The sequence below is a fragment of the Carcharodon carcharias genome, chromosome 3, assembly GCF_017639515.1.
Source record: "Carcharodon carcharias isolate sCarCar2 chromosome 3, sCarCar2.pri, whole genome shotgun sequence".
In the NCBI taxonomy this organism is placed as follows: Eukaryota; Metazoa; Chordata; class Chondrichthyes; order Lamniformes; family Lamnidae; genus Carcharodon; species Carcharodon carcharias.
Window position 1 is genome coordinate 202,757,712 of NC_054469.1, and position 23,167 is coordinate 202,780,878.

The following is a 23,167-nucleotide window of genomic DNA, read 5'->3' on the forward strand; positions in this document are numbered from 1 at the left end:
TGGTGGTAGAGGACATCATGGTGGGCCTCCACGGCATCCAAAAGGTGCTCGAGACACAAGTCACTAAGCCTTTCACGGCCATGTCTTATTTGCAGCAATCCTGGACTGGAAGAACTGAGAGGTGTGCGCACGGCTGTACTTTAAATGTGGCACCCGCATGATGAAGCGGCAAGGTGATGGCGTGGCAGGTTAATCAGAGCCTGCCCGCCATGGAAATGTCGTTTTACCCACCCGCTACTGCACTTGGTATAAATCTGGGATTATTCTGCTCCAAGTTGCTGTCGCAATGTGCATTTTTACATGTTGTAGTCTGGAGCTATGGATAGTGATGGTAGAGGCTCCAACTGTTTTTCCGTCGCATGGTTGACTAGGAATCTCTCCTCGTTGGTCGTTGGCGTGTGTTGGAAGGATTCGCAGCTTGCTGCTCAGTCTGATTGTCGGTGTTATGAACACACCTTCCTTGGCCATCAACTCCTACGGTGGGATGCAAACCTTTTGGCTCAGAGGCAGGGACGCTTCCCGCTGCACCACAAGACCTCCTCCCTTGCTACTGCACAGGGTCATGGCCTTTGTATCATACATATCCTGAGGCAAGGCCCCCTTGCCTCAGAGACAGTGAAGTTTGTGCAGATGCTGCAGGAATGCTGGTTTTCCATGCTTGAGTTCAGGAGGTATTGCATCATCACCTGGAGCTTTGCCCATGGCAAGTGAGTCAATAGCTCTGCTAAGCTCCTCCAATGTAGGTTCGATATCCAGCTCTGTCATGACAGTGGTGTCCAGAACTTCCTTGGTGACAGTGTTCTCCCTACAGTACAACTCAAGGTAGTGTTTCACGCAACTCTCCAAGTGTTTATTGCAGTCGATGATGACCTCCCCGCCTTTGTTTTGAATGGAGCCATTTTCTTTGCTGATGGACCCTGTTGCCTTCTTGATCCCTCCGTAAATGCCCCTAGCACTCTCTGTCTCAAAGGACATCTGGGTATCTGGCAAAGATGTAATCAGTGGTCATTGGCGCACTGCCTAGCAGTCTGTTGGACTTTATTTTGAGTGATCTTGGTGCATTCAGAGTCTTCATGCTTGGATTTCTTTTGTAATTAATGAGAGTGGACTGTGAGGTTTCCATCACAGTGATATTAACCTCAAACTAATCAGTATTTTCCTACTCTTGTTTTCCATATGTTGGGAGTGTGGTCTTGTAGGTGATGTCTCGAAGTATGTGCCATTTCGTTTCTGCACTCCTGTGTGGGAGTGCCAGAGAGTGCCTATTTAATTGAGCTGAGGAACTGTTGGTTTTTATCTGTGCAGGATATATGGCTGCCATTGATATGAGGGTGGCATTTCAGGTTTGAATCAAAAAGCTTCAAGTGTTGCATTCTAACCCTAATGCACACCAGGGAGTGATCTGGAGCACAGTCAGTGCTGTGGTAGCTGTGTGTGTTGAGAATGCTGTTCAGTGAATCATGTCTGGTGATGATCAGATCCAGCTGGTGCCAGTATCCTGATCTTGGATGTCTCTGAGACAATTTGTGGCATGGTTTATTCTGAAAGAGAAACTGAGGGCTCGTGGTAGCAGCTAAACTTCTCTCTCCAGTTTCGTTTATCATTCCTAGGCCATGATGTCCGAGGCAGGAGGGCCATGCCTCATGGTCCATGCCCAGTCTTGCATTGAAATCCCCCAGTAGGTATAAATGTTCCAACTTGGGGATTCCGTTGATAGCAGTGTCGATCTCCCCGTAGAACTGGTCTTTCACCTCTGCTGTGGAGCACTGCATTGGAGTATAGATACTCATAAGACTAAAGATAAGGCTGAAGGGTTTGCTCAATCTTCAACCAGAAATGCCAAGTGAATGATCCATCTTGGCCTCCTCTGGAGGTCCCCATCATCACAGGTGCCAGCCTCCAGCCAATTCAATTCACTCCACGTAATATCAAGAAACAGCTGAAGGCACTGGATACTGCAAAGGCAATGGGGCCTGACAATATTCCAGCAATAGTGCTGAAGACTTGTGCTCCAGAACCTGCCGCACCCCTAGCCAAGCTGTTTCAGTACAGCTACAACACTGGCATCTACCCGGCTATGTGGAAAATTGCCCAGGTATGTCCTGCACACAAAAAGCAGGACAAATCCAACCTGGCCAATTACTGCCCCATCAGTCTAATCCTGATCATCAGTAAAGTAATGGACAGGGTCATCAACAGTGCTATCAAGCGGCACTTGCTTAGCAATAACCTGTTCACTGATCCAGTTTGGGTTTTGCCAGGGCTACTCGGCTCCTGACCTCATTATGGCCTTGGTTCAAACATGGACAAAGAGGCTGAAGCCCCGAGGTGAGGTGAGAGCGACTGCCCTTGACATCAAGGCTGCATTTGACCGAGTGTGGTATCAAGGAGCCCTAGCAAAACTGGAGTCAATGGGAATCAAGGGGAAAACTCTCCACTGGTTGGAGCCATGCCTAGCACAAAGGAAGATGGTTGTGGTTGTTGGAGGTCAGTCATCTCAGCTCCAGGACATCACTGCAGGAGTCCCTCAGGGTAGTGTCCTCGGCCCAACCATCTATATCTGCTTCATCAATGACCTTCCTTACATCATAAGGAAGAAGTAGGGACATTTGCTGATGATTGCACAATGTTCAGCATCATTTGTGATTCCTCAGATGTTGAAGCAGTCCATGTCCAAATGCAGCAAGACCTGGACAATATCCAGTCTTGGGTTGGCAAATGGCAAGTAACATTTGCACCACACACAAGTGTCAGGCAATGACCTTCTCCAACAAGAGAGGATTTAACCATCATCCCTTGATGTTCACTGGCATTACCATCTTTGAATCCCCATTATCAACATCCTGGGGGTTACCATTGGCCAGAATCTGAACTGGACTGGCCATATAAACACTGTGGCTTAAGAGCAGATCAGAAGCTAGAAATCTTGTGATGAGTAACTCACCTCCTGACTCCCCAAAGCCTGTCCACCATCTATAAGGCATAAGTCAGGAATGTGATGGAATACTCTCCACTTGCCTGGATGAGTGCAGCTCCAACAAAACTCAAGAAGCTGGACACCATCCATGACAAAGCAGCCTGCTTGATTCGCACCACATCCACAAACATTCACGCTCTCCACCACTGATGCACAGTAGCCGGAGTGTGTACCATTTACAAGATGCACTGCAGGAATTCACCAAGGCTCCTTAGACAGCACCTTCCAAACCCACGACTACTACCATATAGAAGGACAAGGGCAGCAGATAGAAGGGAACACCACCACCAGGAAATTATCCTGCAAGTCACCATCCTGACTTGGAAATATATCACCGTTCCTTCACTGTCGCTGGGTCAAAACCCTGGAACTCCCTTCCTAACAGCACTGTGGGTGTACCTATACCACATGGACTGCAGCGGTTCAAGAAGGCAGCTCACCACCACCTTCTCAAGGGCAACTAGGGATGGGCAATAAACGCTGGCCCAGCCAACGAATTCCACATCCCATGAATGAATTAAAAAAAACTGGCCCTGTTTGAGCTGAGCGGATGGAGAGAGCACATTCTTAACTATTTCTGGGGGGGATTCTATCATTGAGAGTAGTGAGTTTCTTACAGTGAAGCCTTCACCTTGCTCACACGTTTCCGCTGAACTCTTGCCCTGCCGGATGTATGTGTTTTTCTTTTAGTGATCTGCACTCAGTGAGCCTGCTCTCCTGTAGCGAAGCTATGTCAATGTTCAGCCTATCAAGTTCCATGGCGATCATAGTTGTCTTACATGCATTGTCAACCATCCAGAAGTTGTCTGTCAGTGCTGTGCACATGGTCCTGATGTTCCAGCTTGCCAATGGAAGAGTTGGCATCTTCTTTTATTTTGTTTGTTTGGAGCAATGAATTCTTTCCACTTGGTGAGCAGAGACTCGAAGCTCCGAGCACCCATTGCAGCAAATGGACCATGGCGAGTCAGCACCTTATTATCAGGGGCTGTCCAACTTGAGATGGGCAATGGGTGATTAGTGGGGCATGTTTGCTCCTCTCACCATGGGGGACTGCCAGTGGCACCCATTCTCTCCCCTAATCGAGTTGGGCTTATCACTTGTAATGTTGTCTCCCATTTTGTGTTAATGATCTGCAGCGAAACTGGAGTGTCCTCTACAGGGCACAAGCCTGGGAAGAATGAATGGAGACCCTGGGCTGCCCAAATGTCAGGGTCCCCGTCTCGACCTCTCCGGTTGAGTTCAAAGGAATGCAAAGTACTACGTTTGGCACCAGCTGGGTTGCAGGAGTTGTCAGAAAGAGGACATGGGCTTCTCCCTGGATTTTTTGTCAGGATTTCCTCCCTGAGCTTTCCACTTTCCTGAGGTATCCACAAGGCAGTGCAGCGTTTCACCCTTAGCTGGGAATTGCATTCTTGAGTGCCAATGTGTGCCCACTTGTCTGGGGGCTTTGAGGGACCCAGTTTCCATGTGTCACCATGAGGAGGCACAGCTGAGGACTTGTCAATGGAGAGGCTGTGAACTCACAGGGTGAGACTTACAAATTTGGCTCTGTTTTTCGCATTGTTTGCTAGCTTGTGGTGTCTGTTGTAAATGAGAAGCAAACTAGCACACAAAAGTGAAAAGCATGTGAACTCACCTTCACACTAGACACATCACATTGATCTATTGGACACACCTGTTGGACACACATGATATATACGTTTATGTTTATTGTTGTGCTCTAAATTTGCACAAAAGATGCATTTATTCAAGCACTAATAACATAAGAACATAAGAACTAGGAGCAGTAGAAGGCAATTCAGCCCCTTGGGCTTGCCCCACCATTCATTACGATCATGGCTGATCTCATTTTGGCCTCAACTCCAACTTCCCGCCCTCTCCCCATAACCTTTCAACCCATTACTAATTAAAAATCTGTCTATCTCCTCCTTAAATTTATTCAGCGTCCCGGCATCCACTGCACTCTGAGGTAGTGAATTCCACAGATTCACGACCATTTGAGAAAATAACTCCTCCTCATCCCTGATTTAAATCTATCACCCCTTAGCCTAAAACTATGGCCTCTCCTTCTAGAATGCCCCACAAGGGGAAACATCCGATCCATGTCTACTTTGTCTACTCCCTTTAGCATCTCAATCAGAACTCCTGTCACCCTTCTAAACTCTAGCGAGTATAGGCCTACACTAATCCTCCTAAGACAAGCCCCGCACCTCTGGAATCAATCTGGTGAATCTGCTCTGAACTGCCTCCAATGCAACTACATCCTTCTTCAAGTAAGGGGACCAAAACTGTGCACAGTACTCCAGGTGCGTTCACACCAATGCCTTGTACAGTTGCAACAACACTTCCCAATTTTTATACTCCACTCCCTTAGCAATAAGAGTTTGAGAAAAGTATTTTCAGCAATAACTTCAAATAGTGCATCTTGGCAATCTAGAGGCTCCATGTAGAGGGAACGTACCTGTTTTTAATTCAAAACATGTTGGCCTGAGAATTGTGAAGGGGGTATGTTGCTGTGACTCCAGTCAACCCCCTAAAGAGACAATTAAATAGTTTGTTCTGCCATTTCCTCCGGGGTTCAGTCATTTTGGTGGGAGACCAGTGGAACTTCCATGCGACATCAGACCATGTCAGAGTGAATGTTGCCTCTTATCAAAATCATGATATCAAAAGGCAAATACATACAGGGCAGAATTTTCTGGTTGACGTGCAGGTGACAGAGCCACACGTCAGCACTTAAAATGTCACACGCTGATGTCGCGCGAGCATCTCGATGTCAGCACGCGGCATCGCGATATTTAGGTGGGCGGGCTATGAAGCACGACGCGTGCCTGTCATTAATTAAAGGCCTTGTTAAGGCCCTTAATTCGGCAATTGAAGCCAAGTTTGAGGCACCTGTGTGATCTTTGTCTCGGCGCATGGGCCCAACAGGCAGGCGGGTAACTGGTTTTTTAACAAACCTCATCCATGGGCAGGATATATGGGCTCAGAGGGGTTATTAATGTTTTTTTCTGAAGTATTTAATGCAGAAGGTGTTTTAAACTTGCCTGTGTGATTGTTAGCAGCTCAGATCGATTTCCAATAGCTTTCTCTGTACTTTGAAGCTTCAGCTCACCAGTCTGCAGACAATAATCGTTATCGGGCCTGCAGCTTTCTGGAGGCCTCCGTTTAGCCTGGGTATGGGTTCTGACATCTCCACTGGAGGCAGCTCCTCTGAGGAGGAAGGGAGGGATAAAATAAGGAGGAGGCCAGGAGTGGATAATCAGCCTCCAGGGGAGCCACCTTTGGGAGGCCAGGCGCAGGCACAAGGGGCGCAAGGCCAAGAGGGTGTCCAAGGTTGAATGGGCTGCAGAAGCTGCCACTATCCTGCTGTCAGGGTATACAGGTGGCGAAGCAGCTACCTCAATATGACTGAGGTGTAGTGCCGAAGCAGGCTCCGTCTGTCAAGGGAGTCAGTCAACTATATCTGTCAGATGATTGGCCCTGAGATCTCTGCTAACTGTGTGGGTGGACACCCCATGTCAGCGGCTCTGAAGGTCACAGTTGCCCTCCAATTCTATGTATCTGGCTCCTTCCAGGACTCGGTGGGTGATCTTTGCGGTGTCTCCCAATCAGCTGTCCACACTTGTGTCAAGCAGGTTACAGACGCTCTGTTCAGATGGGCATTAACCTTCATCCACTTCTGCTACGACCAGGCAAGCCAGACACAGCAAGCTGGAGGCTTCGCGGTCATTGCTGGCTTCCCCCGTGTCCAGGGTGCTATAGACTGTACACATGTAACCATCAAGGCGCCAGCAGGCGAGCCCGGTGCCTTCATCAACAGGAAGGGCTTCCACTCCAAGAACGTGCAGATATTGTGTGATCACAGGCTGCAGATTCTGCAAGTTTGTCCTCAGGCAGCTCCCATAATGCCTACATCCTCAGACACTCCCAGGTGCCGGCGCTCTTTAGCGTTCCAGCTCGGCTGGTTGGTTGGCTGGTGGGTGATAAGGATTACCTCCTCCGAAGGTGGCTCATGATGCCTCTCCGCTGTCCAAGAGCAGAAGCTGAGCAGTGGTACAATAGGAGCCATGCCTCCACAAGGGCAGTGGTGGAGAGAGCCATCGGTCTTCTCAAGTTGCTATTTCACTGCCTGGACTGCTCAGGGGGTGCACTCCTGTACCCCCCAGATTGTGTCTCTGTGATAGTTGGAGCATGCTGTGCTCTGCACAATCTTGCGCTGGAAAGGGGGGATGCAGTTGACGATGAAGACCTTGTCGCGCTGAATGAGGCTGCACATGATGAATCCAGCAGTGCCTCAGAGGATGAGGAAGCACAGGGCGATGATGAGGGGCTGCACGCCGACCTGCTACTACACCAAGGAGGCAGGGACACCGGAACACTTTAATCCAACAAACGTTCAGCTAGCTCCACACACATGGATCAGCAGGACCAGCATTGCCTGGTGCTTCTACACGTGGCACTTAGGTGCTACATCTTCCACCTTATCAGCTGCAACTAAGGCCTTAGTACAGAAACATCAGTGTCCACTCACTCATGAGATGTCTGTGAAACTTACAAATGCAGCACAAAGGAAACACCCTCAGCCATGGTCAGAAAAGTGGACTTTATTCCCACCAAAATAAACCACAAACATCGCTCAGAAGTACATAATTATATATTCCCTAAACTAGGGGCAACACAAAATCACCAGTGACAAACCCGTGGAGTGCCTAACGTGCCTTATGCTTACATTTGCGGGTGCTATGTCTAGGTGCCGCCCTGTTGCTCGGAGTGGCTTGTGAGACAGCCTGTTGACTCTGCTGTCCTGTTGGCCTCGATGACCTTGGCAGATGTCCTCTGGCCCGTGGAGCCTGTGCTGGCCCCGCCTGGGAGGGAGTGGCCAGTTCCCGAACTGGCACCCCCCAGTTGTCGCAGCCTCAATGGATGCAATGGTCACTGGCCGAGAGGTGGAGGTGCTGCTGCCCTCATCTGGAGTGCCCTGAGAGGAGCTTGCAGCGAAGACAGGCAGCTGCTGCGCCGACGTGAGGTCACATTGGACCTCCCTGCTAACCACAGATGCATGGGCACCGAGCGCCAACACTTGGTGCCTGCAGCATCTCCCACATTGCCAATGACCACCTGTGGCCATTAGCGCTGTGAGGTCTTGCAGGTCAAAGCGTAACTCCATCAGAAGATTCTCAATCTGCTGGAAGCCCCTCTCCAAGAGAGTCGCTAATCTCTCAATGGAGGAAGCCTGAAGCTCTGTCCTGAGGTTTGTGCCTTCACTGACACTCTGCCTGGATTCCTCCACCACAGAGACCAAGTGAAGCACACTCTCATGCAACCCTGCCAGATGCTCCTGCGCCCCCGGACGCTTGTCCTGCAGCTGCTGCATGGCGGACATCTCCAGAGACACATCATCACTGTCGGACTCAGCATGTGCCTTGCCCCCTGCAGTGCTCCGGCTGCTGGCACCATCGGCACTCTCTGACCATGCCATCTCCTCCAGCAATTGTGAAGTGCCCTCTCCACTGTGCCTCGGGACACTAGCCAACGTCATGACTCCCACCGAAGTGTTTGTCGCTGCGCTTGTGCCTGGCTCATTGAAAGGATGTGATGCAAGTTGCAAGTCTTGGCCCTCAGGTGTGGAGGGGGGACTCTGGATGTGTTGGTGGCGACCATGCGGTGGTGATGCTGAAATTAACAACTAGGACAGTGCATCAGTTAGTGTTCAGTCAGTAACACCTTTCATCCCTTTCCCCCCCAGCCTCATTAGTTGCTCACCCTTCAAGAACCTAAGGAGACGAACATTGGTGGGGTGGTAAATAGTCAAGAGGAGGCCCAAACATTACACGCGCATACAGACAGGCTGGTCAGATGGCCTAAGGAATGCCACATGGAATGTTATGTGAATAAGTGTTCAGTTAAGCATTTGGGCAAGACAAGCAAGGTACGGGAAATACATGAGTAATGGTAGGACCATGGGAAGTCACGACGATTACAGGGACCTTGCTGGGCAGACCCGTTAAGGTAGCAGAACAGGAACATAAGGCGTTTAACAAGGTCAAAGCCAGACTTGCCTTTATTAGCCGAGGAATAGAATGTAGGAAAAGGAAGGTCATGTTGCAAGTGCAGAAAACGCTGTCGAGGCCACATCTATGCTTCTGCATTCAGTTGTGACCTGCGCTTCATGGGAGGGATGGCATTGGAGTGGGGAGAGGGCAGAGGTTCCTGACCTGGATGCATGCTGGCCTGGAGAGTTGGAATGATGAGGAAACATTGCAAACACTTGTGACATTTGACATGGAGCACAGGAGATTGACAGGTCACATTATTGACCTTCATACCGTTATGAGGGACATAGAATGGGTGGACAGAAGGCAACATTTCCCCTTGGCGCAGGGATAACTAATGAGGTGGCATTTATTTAAGTTGAGTGCCATGAGGTTGACAGGTGAGGTGCTGAAGACCTTTTGGACAGAGTAATATGGGACGCACTGGCTGAAAGGATGGTGAAGGTACAAACCCTCCTAAGGTGCAATAAGTATTTGGATGTGCAGCAGCGATGCCATGGCATGTTAGGCCATGGGGATAGTGGTCACAAATGAGATAAGGCGGCTTTGGAAGGTGCTAGGGACGCGCATCCTCAAGGGGCCGAGGGACCTTCGTGTATGACCCACACGTCTGACTGTATCAGTCTGTGAATGAGCAGTGTTGCTGCATTAACGATTGCAGCAGCCATCAGTGCTTTGGATGGTGGGAAGACAGAGTGGATGGGACTGTGGGCCTCAAATACCTGGCTGCTGGACCCCAGCCTCGGCAACACCTGCCAACCTGGCCACCTGCCTCCTCCCCAGATCCATGGTCTGCTCCTCATACGTGGGGAGACGCTGCAACGCGGTGTGCCCACCACCAGTCCACTGCTGCTCCTGGATATTGCTCTCAGTTTTTGCCTGCAGAACATAGAAGAGCATTTATTGGGGCTGATCGCTCATGTATTCTGCACACGCACACTGCACCCCAACCACAGTGGCCCAACTGAGACCTCCAGCGGCTCCTGTCCACACTACTAGTGATCAGTCCCCAGAAGATAGAATGGCTGGTCCCAACCCCCTCCCCCAATGCCACCTTGGACACATTTGGCGCCCATCACTTTGAATATCATACGGGCCTTAGCACCCATGGCAAGGAGGCACAACTTGGTGCGGGGCTGAGGTCAGCAGTTGGCTCTTGGCCACAACACCTTGAGGCTCCCCTTCCACCATCTCATCACCATCAATAAGACATGTGTTGGAGTTCTGAGTATGTGTCTAGCTGCCTCCCCTGCAGGTTGCCCCCTTACTGCTCAAATGCGACAAACACCAACATATGCTGCAGGGAGAACCCATCTTCTCCTAAACCACTAAGGCTGATGTAAGCATGGTGACTATCTGTTTGCCCACCCAGCATGCACCAAATGCCCAATGCAGTAACGACACTAAGACGTGGGGAGGATGGGGGGGGAAGGCAGTCTCAAAGGCTAAGGCGACCTGTTGGGTCAAATGCCAAGGCTGACATGGTACTCACCTTTCCAGAGCACAGCAAATCATTGAAGCACTTGCGGCACTGTGTTCTGGTGCGCTGCACAGCATCGTGAGAGCTAACAGCCTCCAACACCTCCTGCCACGCCTGCCTGGTGACATAGGGGCCCTCCTCCTCCCATCCTCCGGAAACAAGACCTCCCAATGGTTAGACACCTCTTCGAGGAGGACAGCAAGGCAGGCATCTGAGAACCAAGGGGCACAGTGGCCCCCCTGCTGGCCTATCCTGCAGCCCGCCCCCCTCCTCCTCCTCTGCCCTCACCTCTTGTGCTGCCCTATGAGTGGCCATGGTGAACAGCCTAAAGGAGGCTGCCTGGCCGCTCTTTATACAGACTGCGGGTTCCCCATTGGAACCGGCAGTCTGAACACGCCCGGCGCCGATTTAATTTTCCCGATGAACACGGGAGTCGGAATCCTGCTGAGCGGACCTTAATTGGCCTGCCCATGCAAAATGGCGGCGCGGCCCATTTCGGCATCTGGGTTCAGCTGCCCGCCTGTCAAGTTTAAAACTCAGCCCACAAAGTTTGGCAGCCCCACAGAGAGCGTCAGGTTAAAAGTGCCTCCCTCATGATAAAGATACATCAGTCCAGTCAACATCTAGAAAAGTTACACGCTGGGTTCTATTGAAGACTGCACTTCTGGGACATCAGAATCTGCCAATTCTCTTAACAGAATTAACAGCTGTGAATTTTCTGCAATTTCTGTTTTATTTCAAATTGTTAGCATTTGTGGACAGTCACAGTGTTGCCACAAGCTTCACAGTAGGCTGCAGGTCTTACAAACAACTTGCATCACTGTGTAGGTGTAGATAGTAGACTCTTCCAGTAATTGGCAGACGTTGCAGAATGCTGAGCAAATAATCAAATGACTGTACAAAATGTTGCTGGCTAGATAGCAGGGTTTTATTTGTTTAATAGCTGCAGGGGTGGGGGAGGAGCCTTGAGCTGGGTCTCTTGCCACCAGGTTTCTGTTCCTCCATTGTCAGCTCCACTTGCTTCTTCTCACCTTTGTTCACTTGGTGCTCGATCCTCTGTCACAACGTTCAATGTGCTGCTGCTTGTCACGGTTGTCATGAGTGACAACGAATGCTGTGAAGTGCTAGGTGCATTGCTACCATGGTATCTATTTCACTTTAGGAAGGTTGTCAAGACTTTGGAGAAGGTACAGAAGAGATTTTCTAAATTAGTACCTGGGATAAGTGGCTTCATTTATGCAGGGACAGACTGGAGAAACTGGAGTTGTTCTCCTTAGAGCAGAAACGGGTAGGCAGAGATGATATTGGTATTCAAGATCATGAATAGTTAGAGTAACTAAGGTGAAAATGTGGCATAAGGGCTGGTTTTTTTGCCAAGTGGCAGCAGATTTGGCAACCAGTGGACACCGATTTAAAGTGATTGGCAAAATGAATTACATGAAGAAACATTGACCTCGTCCCAATAGCAGTGAGCGTGGCGACCCCAGAACCCTGAATGTCCGTTTTGGCTAAAAATGGCTCTGTGGGAGCCCCTGCTGATGGTCGCATTGGGACCCGTCAGCCAGTGGACTTGGATTGTTTGCTCTGTACTTACCTACATTTTGCATTGATTTTATTAACACAGTTCCCAGTATGCATAGAGCCCACTAGAAACACAACCCTTTAAATCAGGAAGATTGTCTTCACACTCTTGTCAGCCCCTGTGCTGCTAAACCAACCTTCTCCCGTCCCCAGCTCACCCACCCACCTGGACTCCATGCTTCCCCACATCCCTGGTTCACCAGCCCCACCCACTCCCCAGCCTCCAAAACAACCCTGGCTCACCCATTGCTGCTCACCTCCCCCACCACCCTCCATCGCCCCCGCCTCCCTCACCACCATTACCCAAATCCCCCCAGTCACTCTCCCACTCACACCCCAGGCTCACCCTGTGCTTTCCGTTTCCGCCTCCCACCCCCACCCCTGAGCACCACATCCACCCACCCCTCCCCCTTCCCCCCCACCCCACCCCTATCACCTCTCCCTCCTGGCATCTCCTGCTCCTTAGTTCTGCTGATGCCAGACCAAAGTCGGTGGTGTCTTTCGGGGTGTGTGAGTGATTTATGGGCGTGCAGGAGGAGCAAGAGTGGCAATGGGGATGGGGCATAGTGCTGGAGACAGTGGGTGAGCCAGGGTCGTGAGATGGGGGTGTGGCGAGGGTGGTGGAGTGGCACCGGCAAGGGAAGGAGGTTACAGGAGGGGGGTGTAGGGGGTGGTAGGGGTGTTGGGGAGCAGCAAGGGGAATTGATGAGGTGTAGGGATGGTGATGACAGGAAGGTGTTGAGCAGCACAGGAATGGGGTTGTGGGGGTACCAGGGAACTTGAGGGAGCTGGAATGAAGGATACATTGAAAACACTATCAAACACTGAACTAAGGAAGGACTTAGGGCCTTCAGTTCATGAGGACAAAAAGGCTGTTGCTTCATAGCCTTGCCACTAGAGCTCCCTATTCACCTCAAAGATGAATCCAAGCTACGATTGGATCAGGAAGTCCCCATTGCAGACGACCAAAAAGGTAAACTAGTAATGTAAAAAATGCAGGAAGTGGCATAACCCACAGTTTCACAGTGACCCGTGCCATTATATAAACACACCAAATTGTGGCAATGTACTGCCTAAAAGGGTGGTGGAAGCAGATTCAATAATAGCATTCAAGAGAATTGCTTAAATACTTGAAATGACTTTACTGTGCTATGGGGAAAGATCAAGGGAGTGGTATTAAGCGGGCAGTTATACCAAAGAGCCAGCACAGCCACAATGGGCTGAATGGCTTCCTTCTGTGTTATGTGAGGGAATTTTAACCATCAAAAACAGATGAGGTTGGCTAGGTTGATTAAATCTGAAAGATTTCATACCCCGGCCCAACGCTCCTCAAACCTGCCCATTTTCAGTTTTAATGGCCCAAGAAGCAGATTGATTATTTAAGTATTATAATGAGGCTGCGTGCCTCCGGTTTAATCTCCAATTTAAAATTTAACCCGTAAAGCCAGCTAGCTTTACAGGGCCTCAAGAAACTAGCAGCTAGACAAAGGTGAGGAATGCTAGATGTTACAGGTAAACGTATTTCCACTTTCATGATCAGCCACCCCTCCTGTCCCATATGATCAGACAGAACCGCTCCCCCAACTCCCCCTCCCCCAATGATTCTGATCCCTTCAGTCTGTACCTAGACTGTAGCTTCCAATCTCATCCCCAGATGGCACCTCTGACCTATGCCCCCGAGGTTTCTCACCTTCCTGCCTCTGCTGACCCTTCTGATCTTTCACAACTGACCCTTCCGATCTCCGAAGTGAAGCTTCTGATCCACCTACTGAGGTGTCTCATCTCCTCCAACTGCGAAGGCCTGGAATCTCCCCCTACCTCCCTTGCACTGACCCTGCTGATCTCCACTGAGACTTCCAATGTATCTACTCAGGTCTCCCATTACCCCACCATCCCCATGCCCCTACCAAGGCCTTCTATTTACCTCTTGGTCCCCTGAGCCTGAGGTCTCTAATCTACCCCCCCAACACCCACCGATGGCTCTGATCTCCAGCTGACATGGACTCTGATCTTCCCTGCTTGATGCCCTTGATACTGGCCTCTGATCTCCTCACCCCTCCTGGCCTTTCCAATTTCTCCCTCTTTCTCCTGCACTCCCTGGCTGCAGCCTGCTGCTGAAGGCCTACCCACCTCAACAGCCAGCAGCCTCTCAGTATAGTTGGCTGCTGCTTGGAAATACAGGCAAGAACAATATTAATCAGGTTCTACTGTTAAATTTGGCAGGACCTGGGGGAAACTCATTTTTCTGAGTTTCCTGCATGCAAAACAGCCACCACCGCCCACCCCCACCCCGCCCCAACTCTGTCCCTACAACTGAGCTAATATTGGTGCTTATGATTCCATACCCAGCTTTCCACAAATGCTGGTGGCCAGGGAGATACCCCTGCATTGATCAAGCAGAACTCATCAAACCATTGGATGAGTCCTATTGATGCCGTATGGTGTAGAAATTCTTGAAGGAACACTTCCTTATCCCTCCTATATTGATGGTCACCTTTAGGGCGGGTGCATGCAGTGTCTGCCCCCTGATGTTACATGTATCTGGACCTGCGTCTAAATTCCCGCTCTTCTGGGAGATCCACTAACATTACGGGAAGAGTTTCCTTGGTTTACAGATTTGAAGAGGCTTACAGATTCCTGACAAGATTTTGAAGAAGATTTTGAGCGATTTGTTTTGCCCCTCATGCCCTCCTTAGATCCAATTTCCTTCGTATTTGCTGGCTGCTGAGTCTTGACTACTAGTTTTCACACCACCTTAGTACTAATTAGTTGATAGATTTCGCACATGCTTGTTACAAATTCATTGGTTAACTTTTATGAATTTGATATTTAAATCAGTCAGGTGAAAGCATGATCTATGTTTTTGAATGTTATTCTCTCAAATGTGGCACTTTGAAGTATGATAGAACATGCTGAATGCAAGGCTTTTATGTCTAAATGGGAGAAAAATGAGTTCAAGTAGCGCTGCTTCTATGCAGACACGGAATTGATTGACTATTAAAGGTAAGCTCAATAGAAGATGAATTATCTTGCAAGGTGTACTTTTTTCCCAGCTTTATCCTGCAGGCGATTGCTTCGCGTTCCAAGAGCCTTACCCACAAAACTCCTTATTAGGATATTCTGGATTCTATACATTTGAACTTTGCGCTGAATTGTTCATAAGTGTGTAGCTCTTTTGGTATGGTTATGTTTTGAAAAAAACCTCATGAATTATAATTGATGGATAAACTGTACACATCTCTTTCAATCAGATGCCATTGCCCATCACTTATGTAGAGTTCCTGTTGAAAGGCCCAGAAGGCGGCGAGAATCCATTTCCTTTAGGACTGTCACAGTTGCTAAGGTAGATGCTTTTAAATATAGTAACAAATCATAAATGACAATTGCCACCAAGGTTACCAGGTCACCAAGATTACAGATTATAGGCTTTGTAGAGGGCTCATTTCAGCAGTGGGTAAGTTCTGGGTTCGTTCACTTCCATTGCTTCTCCTGCAGAAACTCATTCCCTTGTGTGAGACAATGCCACAATCAAATTCCCTTGATCTTGCGTTTTGACTGGATAGTTGCACTGCCCAGTCCCTTTAAGACTGATGTGAGGCCATACATATCCACAACTAATAGGAAATATTGCTTGGGTATGGCCTGTTTCTACTCTGTGGGGTACATTTCTGAAGTCTGCACGGCTGCCCACCCATGCAGCTTACAGGGAATATTGGTAACGGCCCTGGAATATGTTATACTTTCTGACCACAAGTGTACTCACTGTTTTTACCTTATATGCGGTGAAAGAATGGCGCCCGGTGGTTTCAGGCCTATAGAAAGGGGCAGGGGCTGTGACCACTGAGTTTCCAACCCAAAATTAATTGATTTGTGAATCCTAGTCGGCAGCCTGGTAATCAATGTCCCTTCTATAAATTTTCTGTGTACTGTGCAGTCTTAAACCTCTCTGAACACTACATTTATATTTGAAAGGACATGACTTGCATTATGTTGGAAATTTCTCCCAATGACCTGATGAAATTGTGAATGACCTGTTCATTTCAATGCATGGTGAATGTAATATTGCTGCAGGGCTGTTTACGTGCTTTTATAAGAGAACATTACCTATGACCTGCCTGCCAAGAGCCCGTAAAGCTTGTTTAAATTGATTTAAGTCAGACCCAGTGGCACTAATAACGGGAAACAAATTAATGACAGAGACTTTGAGCAAGTGTTTTGTATCTGTGTTCACGGTAGAAGACACTAAAAACCTCCCAATAATAGTAGAAAATTAAGGGGCAAAAGGGAGGGAGGAACTTAGAACAATCACTATCACTAGAGAAAAAGTACTGGGACAACTAATGGGATTAAAGGCTGACAAGAGCCCTGGGCCTGATGGCCTGCATCCTGGGATCTGAAAAGAAGCAGCTGGAGGGATACTGGATGCAATGATTGGAATCTTCCAAAATTCCCATGTTCTGGAAAGGTTTCAGCGGATTGGAAAACCACAAATGTAACACCCCTATTAAAGAAAGGAGGGAGACAGGAAGCGGGAAACTACAGGCCAGTTAGTTGAACATCCATCAGTGGGCAAACGTTGGAATCCGTTAAGGAAGTAGGAGCAGGACATTTAGAAAATCATCATTCAGTCAAGCAGAGTCAATGTGGCGATATGAAAAGGAAATTGTGTTTGACAAATTATTATTAGACTTTTTTGAGAATGTAACAAACAGGGTGGATAAAGGGGAACAACAATTTTTTCTCTACGTGAAACATACTTGTCTCATAAAATAGAGAGAATATTGCATTCATTATTGTAAACAAAGTTTTATTGGAAAACAAAGTTTCCCATTATGGGTGTTTATTAATTTTTTTTCGTTCACGGGGTGTGGATGTCAATTGCACATCCCTAATTGCCCTGTAGATGGTGGTGGTGAGCTGCCTTCTTGAAATGCTCCAGTCCATGTGGTGCAGTTACGCCCACAGTGCTCCAAGGGAGTTCCAGGATTTGGACCCCACGACAGTGAAGGAACGGCGATATATTTCCAAGTCAGGATGGTGAGTGGCTTGGAGGGAAACTTGCAGGTGGTGGTGTTCCCATCTATCTGCTGCCCTCCTTTTTCCAGTTGGAAGAATTCACGTGTTCGGAAGATGCTGTTGAAAGAGCCTTAGTGAGTTGCTGCAGTACATCTTGTAGATGGTGCACACTGCTGCAACTGTGTCTGTCTGTGGTGGAGGGTGTGAATGTTTAAGCTGTTGGATGGGGTGCCAATCACCCAGGCTGCTTTGTCTTGGATGGTGTCCAGCTTCTTGAGTGTTATTGGAGCTGCACTCATCCAGGTAAAGTTCAGAATATTCCATCACACTCCTGACTTGTGCCTTGTAGATGGTGGGCATGCTTTGGGGAGTCAGGAGGTGAGTTACTTTCTGTAGAATTCCCAGCCTCTTACCTGCTCTTATAGCCACAGTATTTATATGGCTGGTCCAGTTCAATTTCTGGTCAATGGTCACCTCCAGGATGCTGACAATGGGGTATTCAGCGACGATGGTTATATTCATGGGCCAAGGGATGATGGTTATATTCACTCTTGTTGGAGATGTTCATTGTCTGGCACTTATGTGGCACAAGTATTGCTTACCACTTATCAGCCAATGCCTGAATATTGTCCAGGCCTTGCTGCGTATGGATCTAGGCTGCTTCAGTATCTGAGGAGTCGTGAATGGTGCTGAATATTGTGCAATTATCAGTGAGCATCGCCACTTCTGACTTTACGAAGGTCATTGAAAAAGCAGCTGAAGATGGTTGGGCCAAGGTTGAACTCCTGCAGTGATGTCCTGACTGAGATAATTGGCCTCCAACAACCACAACCATCTTCCTTTGTGCTAGCTATGACTCCAACTAGCGGAGGGTTTTCCTCCTGATTCCCACTGACTTCAGTTTTGCTCATGCTCCTTGATGCCACACTCACCACACCTCTTGACTTTAGCACCTTAGCCCATTTTTGGATCAAGGTTGTAATGAGGTCAAGAGCTGATTGGCCCTGGTGGAACCTAAATTGAACATCAGTGAGCAGGTTATTGCTGAGTAAGTGCCACTTGATCGCACTGTCGATGACACCTTCCATCACTTTGTCGATGGTTGAGAGTAGACTGATGGGGCGGTAATTGGCCGGGTTGGATTTGTCCTGCTTTTTGTGCACAGGACATACCTGGCCAATTTCCACATCTCCGGGTAGATGTCAGTGCTGTAGTCTTACTGGAACAACTCGGCTGTGGGCGTGGCTAGTTCTGGAGCACAAGTCTTCAGTACTATTACCAGGATATTGTCAGGGCCCATAGCCTTTGCAGTATCCAGTGCCTTTAGCTGTTTCTTGATGTCATGTGGATTGAATCGAATTGGTTAAAGAGCGGCATCTGTGATACTGGGGACCTCAGGATGAGGCCAAGATAGATCGTCCACTCAGCACTTCTAGCTGAAAATGGTTGCAAATGCTTCAGCCTTATCTTTTGCACTGATGTGCTGGACTCCCGCATTGTTGAGGATGGGGATATTTGTGGAGCTGCCTCCTCTTGTTAGTTGTTTAATTGTCCATCACCATTCATAACTGGATGTGGCAGCACTGCAGAGAGTAGATCTGATCAGTTGGCTGTGGGTTCGCATAGCTCTGTCTATCACTTGCTGCTTCTGCTGTTTGGCACACAAGTAATCCTGTGTTGTAGCTTCACCAGGTTGACACCTCATTTTTAGGTATGCCTGATGCTGTTCCTGGCATGCCCTCCTGCACTCTTCATTGAACCAGAGTTGATCCCCTGGCTTGATTGTAAAGATAGAGTGGGGGATATGCTGGGCCATGAGGTCACAGATTATGGTTGCAATTATAACTCTGCTGCTGATGATGCCTAGTTTTGAGTGGCTTGGTCTGTTTGAAACCTATCCCATTTAGCAGGGTGGTAGTATCAGACAACATGATGGAGGGGATCCTCAATATGAAGGCGGGACTGTCTCCACAAGGTCTGTGCAGTGGTCACAATATGACAGGTAGATTGGTGAGGATGAAGTCAAGTAAGTTTTTCCCTCTTGTTGGTTACTTCACCACCTGCCGCAGACCCAGTCTAGCAGCTATGTCCTATTGGACTTGGCCAGCTCGGTTAGAAGTGGTGCTGTCGAGCCATTCTTGTTGATGGACATTGATGCACCCACCACCAAAATACATTCTGTACCCTTACCACCCTCAGTGCTTCTTCCAATTGGTGTTTAACATGGACGAATACTGATTCATCAGCTGAGGGGGTGCGCTAGGTGGTAATCAGCAGATTCCCCCTGCCATGAACCCCAGCACTAGTTCCAGTCAATGTCTAATCTGTGAGACAGCTCTCCCCATTTTGGCACAAGCCCCCAGATGTCAGTAAGGTTTGACATTGTTGTTTGAGTGGTGTATCTGGTTGAAACTTAGACTTTATAGTGGTTTGATACAAGTGAGTAGCTTGCTATACCATTTTACAGTGCATTTAAGAGCCAACCACATTGCTGTCACCATTACTGAGAGTTTTTAATTCCAGATTTATTAATTGAATTTAAATTCCATTAGCTGCTGTGGTGGGATTTGAATCTGTGTCCCCAGAGCATTAACTTGGGTGGCTAGATTACTAGTCCAGTGACACTACCACTACACCACCACCTCCCATCAATAACGTAGCATTATGGTATGGGTTTTTGTGTATCTTCTGCCCTGTTGCATCCGGAAGTTTAGACTTATTTTCTGAAGGCAGCATGATTAGTTTAGATAGATCGGGCTGTTTCAATTAGGACATTTGAAAAAGGTGTCAAATATACTTACTTCGACACAGTTATCATGGAATACCGTTGGAGATTTCTTCATTTTTGAAGAATATTGCAATTTCAGGATACTGTTTCTCGGCTCAATTTAATTCCCTAAACTTTATCTGGGTAGATGTTTGAGATAGCTATTGAACTTATCTGAAGATTTTCTGATGTGTATCTGTTTATGGTTCATTAATATTTTAAGAGGTAATGTTTAGCTCTGGGAAGATTAAAGTTTAACTATAGAAAATAGGATAAATGCAACTAAAGCAGCTTGTAGTCTACTACACTTAAAAGGTTGGGGCTATGTTGACTTAAGGGGTTAGCCCCTGAAAAGGTAAGATCCTAAAACCGCATATGGGTTAATTTAGCATGGAGAGCTGAGATGTGATGTCTTGCTGTTTGCAAAGAAGTGCAGTCCAGAGAGATGTTTTGCTTTGAGATTTAGAGCTAAATTAGTTTAAAAATATTCTGTGAACCCTGAAAGGCTATGTCATCATGGAAATGGGTGGAGATTAACAAGGTTCTCTGATTTCAATTTATCTGCATGTTTTGCTCAGAGAGAGAGGTTTGCAGTTTGGTCCTCATGTAGTTTGTAGCTCACAGGCAATCCCTGGGAGCAGTTCAGTGCAGTTAGGATGCAGGAGAAGTCCTGGGAGCTGAGAAGGTGGTGGAGGGTTACTGGTTCTGATCCAGGCATTAGGGCTTTGAAGAAGCCCTGTGAGCCACCCGTAGCTTGGTAGACTGAAGTTTGCATAAACTCAGGCAATGTCAGCTTAGTGAAGCTAGAAGTCTGCAAAAAAATTGGAATTGTGCCGATAATTAGAGGCAGGAGTGCAGCAATATGAATCCAGCCATGGAATGCAGTCTCAGGAGAAGAGATTGAACTATTGGGAGGTGAGCAGTCATTGAAGCAGTCCAAGTCTGAGTAGCTTTTGAAGGAATTCAGAGGCTAGATTATAGAAAGCGAAGAGTTGAAATCCCTCCCAAGGGAGACAGAGTTTCATCGAGATTTTGCGACTCACAGTGGTCACTGACTTCTGGCTGGGTTGCTGTGAAATCAGTGTAATCTATCTTGGTTGCATCTGCTATTTAATGTGTAGTGTCATGTGTTTGACCACAGTTTACCTATTAATTCATATTTACCTCATGTTAATTATGAATGTTGGAGTATAAGGTAGATATTAGAAATTGTTTTACTTTTCTGACTTTGATTAGTAAAGTTTATTTTGTTTTTGAAACAGTGGAATCTTGTCACCTTATTCTCTTAGTGGGTAACTGGGATTTCAAACTTTGCTTATCTTAAAGAAAAAAGTTACTGGTCCCTAACCAGATCGTAACAATGTAGTTCCCATACTTGTGTGAGGATACTATTATATGGAACCAATTGGGCAGTTCTGTAGATGATTAGATTTTCCCCAAACTGGTTCCCTTCATAACCTAAACAATTCCCCACTGGAATCTTCAAAATAGCTCATTTCTATATAGTGCAGAAGAAGATGTTGACATAATATATTTTTGAACATCAAGCCACAGATGATAAATTTTAAACATGTATATCCTCTGCAGAACAGTAAGACATGCCATTTGGTTATTTTGTACCCAGAAATACTAAATATGAAAGTGCTTTGGGGTAATTATACCTTCTGCATGATGGAGTTAATTCAGCTTCCAGCCCCCAATGTTAGTAATGAAAGAAAATTGTGTCTTTATGTTCAGAATACTTCATGTGTGTTCTGCACATTGTTTTTAAAGTGTAGTTGTAAGTACTTTGACGTTTCAATACACAATGTTCATGTTCCTTAAAAAAAAAACATTTACAGGATTAATCGTCAAAAGATGAGCAAATGTTACCCATTGATGCTATTGACACCAAACAAATTGAGGACTCCTGAGCTCATTTGGAAAACCTTCCTCTGCAATAATGATGAATTACAAAATTCAGGTACTTAGTTGATAAATAAATGTCTTGTAGAATGCGTATTTTTGAAATAAATTATATAATTAGGAAGAGAATTTAAATATTTTGTAATACCATTTGTGTCTTTGATTTAAAAGCTAAACTTTACCTGCATGCTGACTGTATCTGTATTGTTATTTCTCTTGTGCTCAGCCTTGTTCCGATTTCCAGAGGTAGCTTTTGCTTATAAGTAGCTGAAATTAAATGTAACTGTTTATTGTGTTTTTTCTTTGGGTTGGGGGGATGGGGTGTGGCTTTGGAGTACAATATACTACAAAGCAGTTGTCTAATTCCTAAGCCTGAAAGAAAGCAAGAAATGCAATACATATATTGGGCCGTTTACAACCTCAGGGCATTCCCAATGAAGTGCAATACTACTCATGATACCTATAACCAAAGCAAGCTAAATATACGGCTTTCTCAACATAACACAACCGATCTGTATTATAACAGTGTTCCTCCCTGTACTTGCATGACTATTTTCCATGATCATTTCTGTGTCTTATTGCTTGGATATGTGACTATGCACACGCTCAATAAATGAATAACTTACAAGTAGACAGGATGGCTCTCAAGCAGCCAGTGCTTTTTGATGCTGTGATGGAGGAGGAGAGGAACTGGAGAGGATGCTTAGCGCCAAACCCAGCAACGGCCAGAAGAACCACAAGGGCCAGCAGCAGAGGATGAGGCAACGCAGGATGCTGGCAGCCAAGGGCCCTTGCAATGCCAAGCAATGGCATGTGACTGAATATACTGCACTCTGTCAGTTACTGCCTCTCTGACATCTGCAAGTAGTTACTCAATGTGAAAGATGGCTGAGGATATCACAGCAGTCAGTCACTGACCCTATGTAAGCTCCTGCAGGAAGATCTAGGCCTTATGGAATGGGGAGACCATCCTATGCCAGTAGCCTTAAAAGTGGCCATGGCCTTGAATTTCTACATCGCTGAGCCATCCCAGGGCTCCACAAGGGCCACGTGTGGCATCTTGCAGTCAGCCACACACACGTGCATTAGGCAGTTCACCAATGTCCTGTACAAAAGAGCCGGTGATTTTGTGAGATTCACCACAAACCCTGAGAGCAAGGCAGCCAGAACTGTTGGATTCAGCTCCATAGCTGGATTTAGCCAAGTACAAGAGGCAATTAATTGCAAAAGTGAATCCTCACTTATACTTGTGGTTGCGTTCCTGAATTTTGCAACTTTCAGTGAAACAACTTCACGTGAATCAAAGATTCCCATAGGAATCAAAGTTAATGCCAGAGTTGGGCACTTTTAGATTGATGAGGCTCCATCTAGTGCAGAAGTTGGTT

General features: G+C 47.3%; 1 protein-coding gene across 1 annotated transcript in view; it reads left to right on the forward strand.

Moving 5' to 3' along the window:
• Positions 1–23,167, forward strand: part of LOC121276072 — a 45,142-nt gene that overhangs the window by 11,306 nt on the left and 10,669 nt on the right. The window contains exons 3-4 of the mRNA XM_041184012.1: positions 15,346–15,437; positions 21,719–21,840. Coding sequence (XP_041039946.1) covers positions 15,346–15,437; positions 21,719–21,840 — 214 coding nt within the window. The remainder of the gene's footprint in view (positions 1–15,345; positions 15,438–21,718; positions 21,841–23,167) is intronic.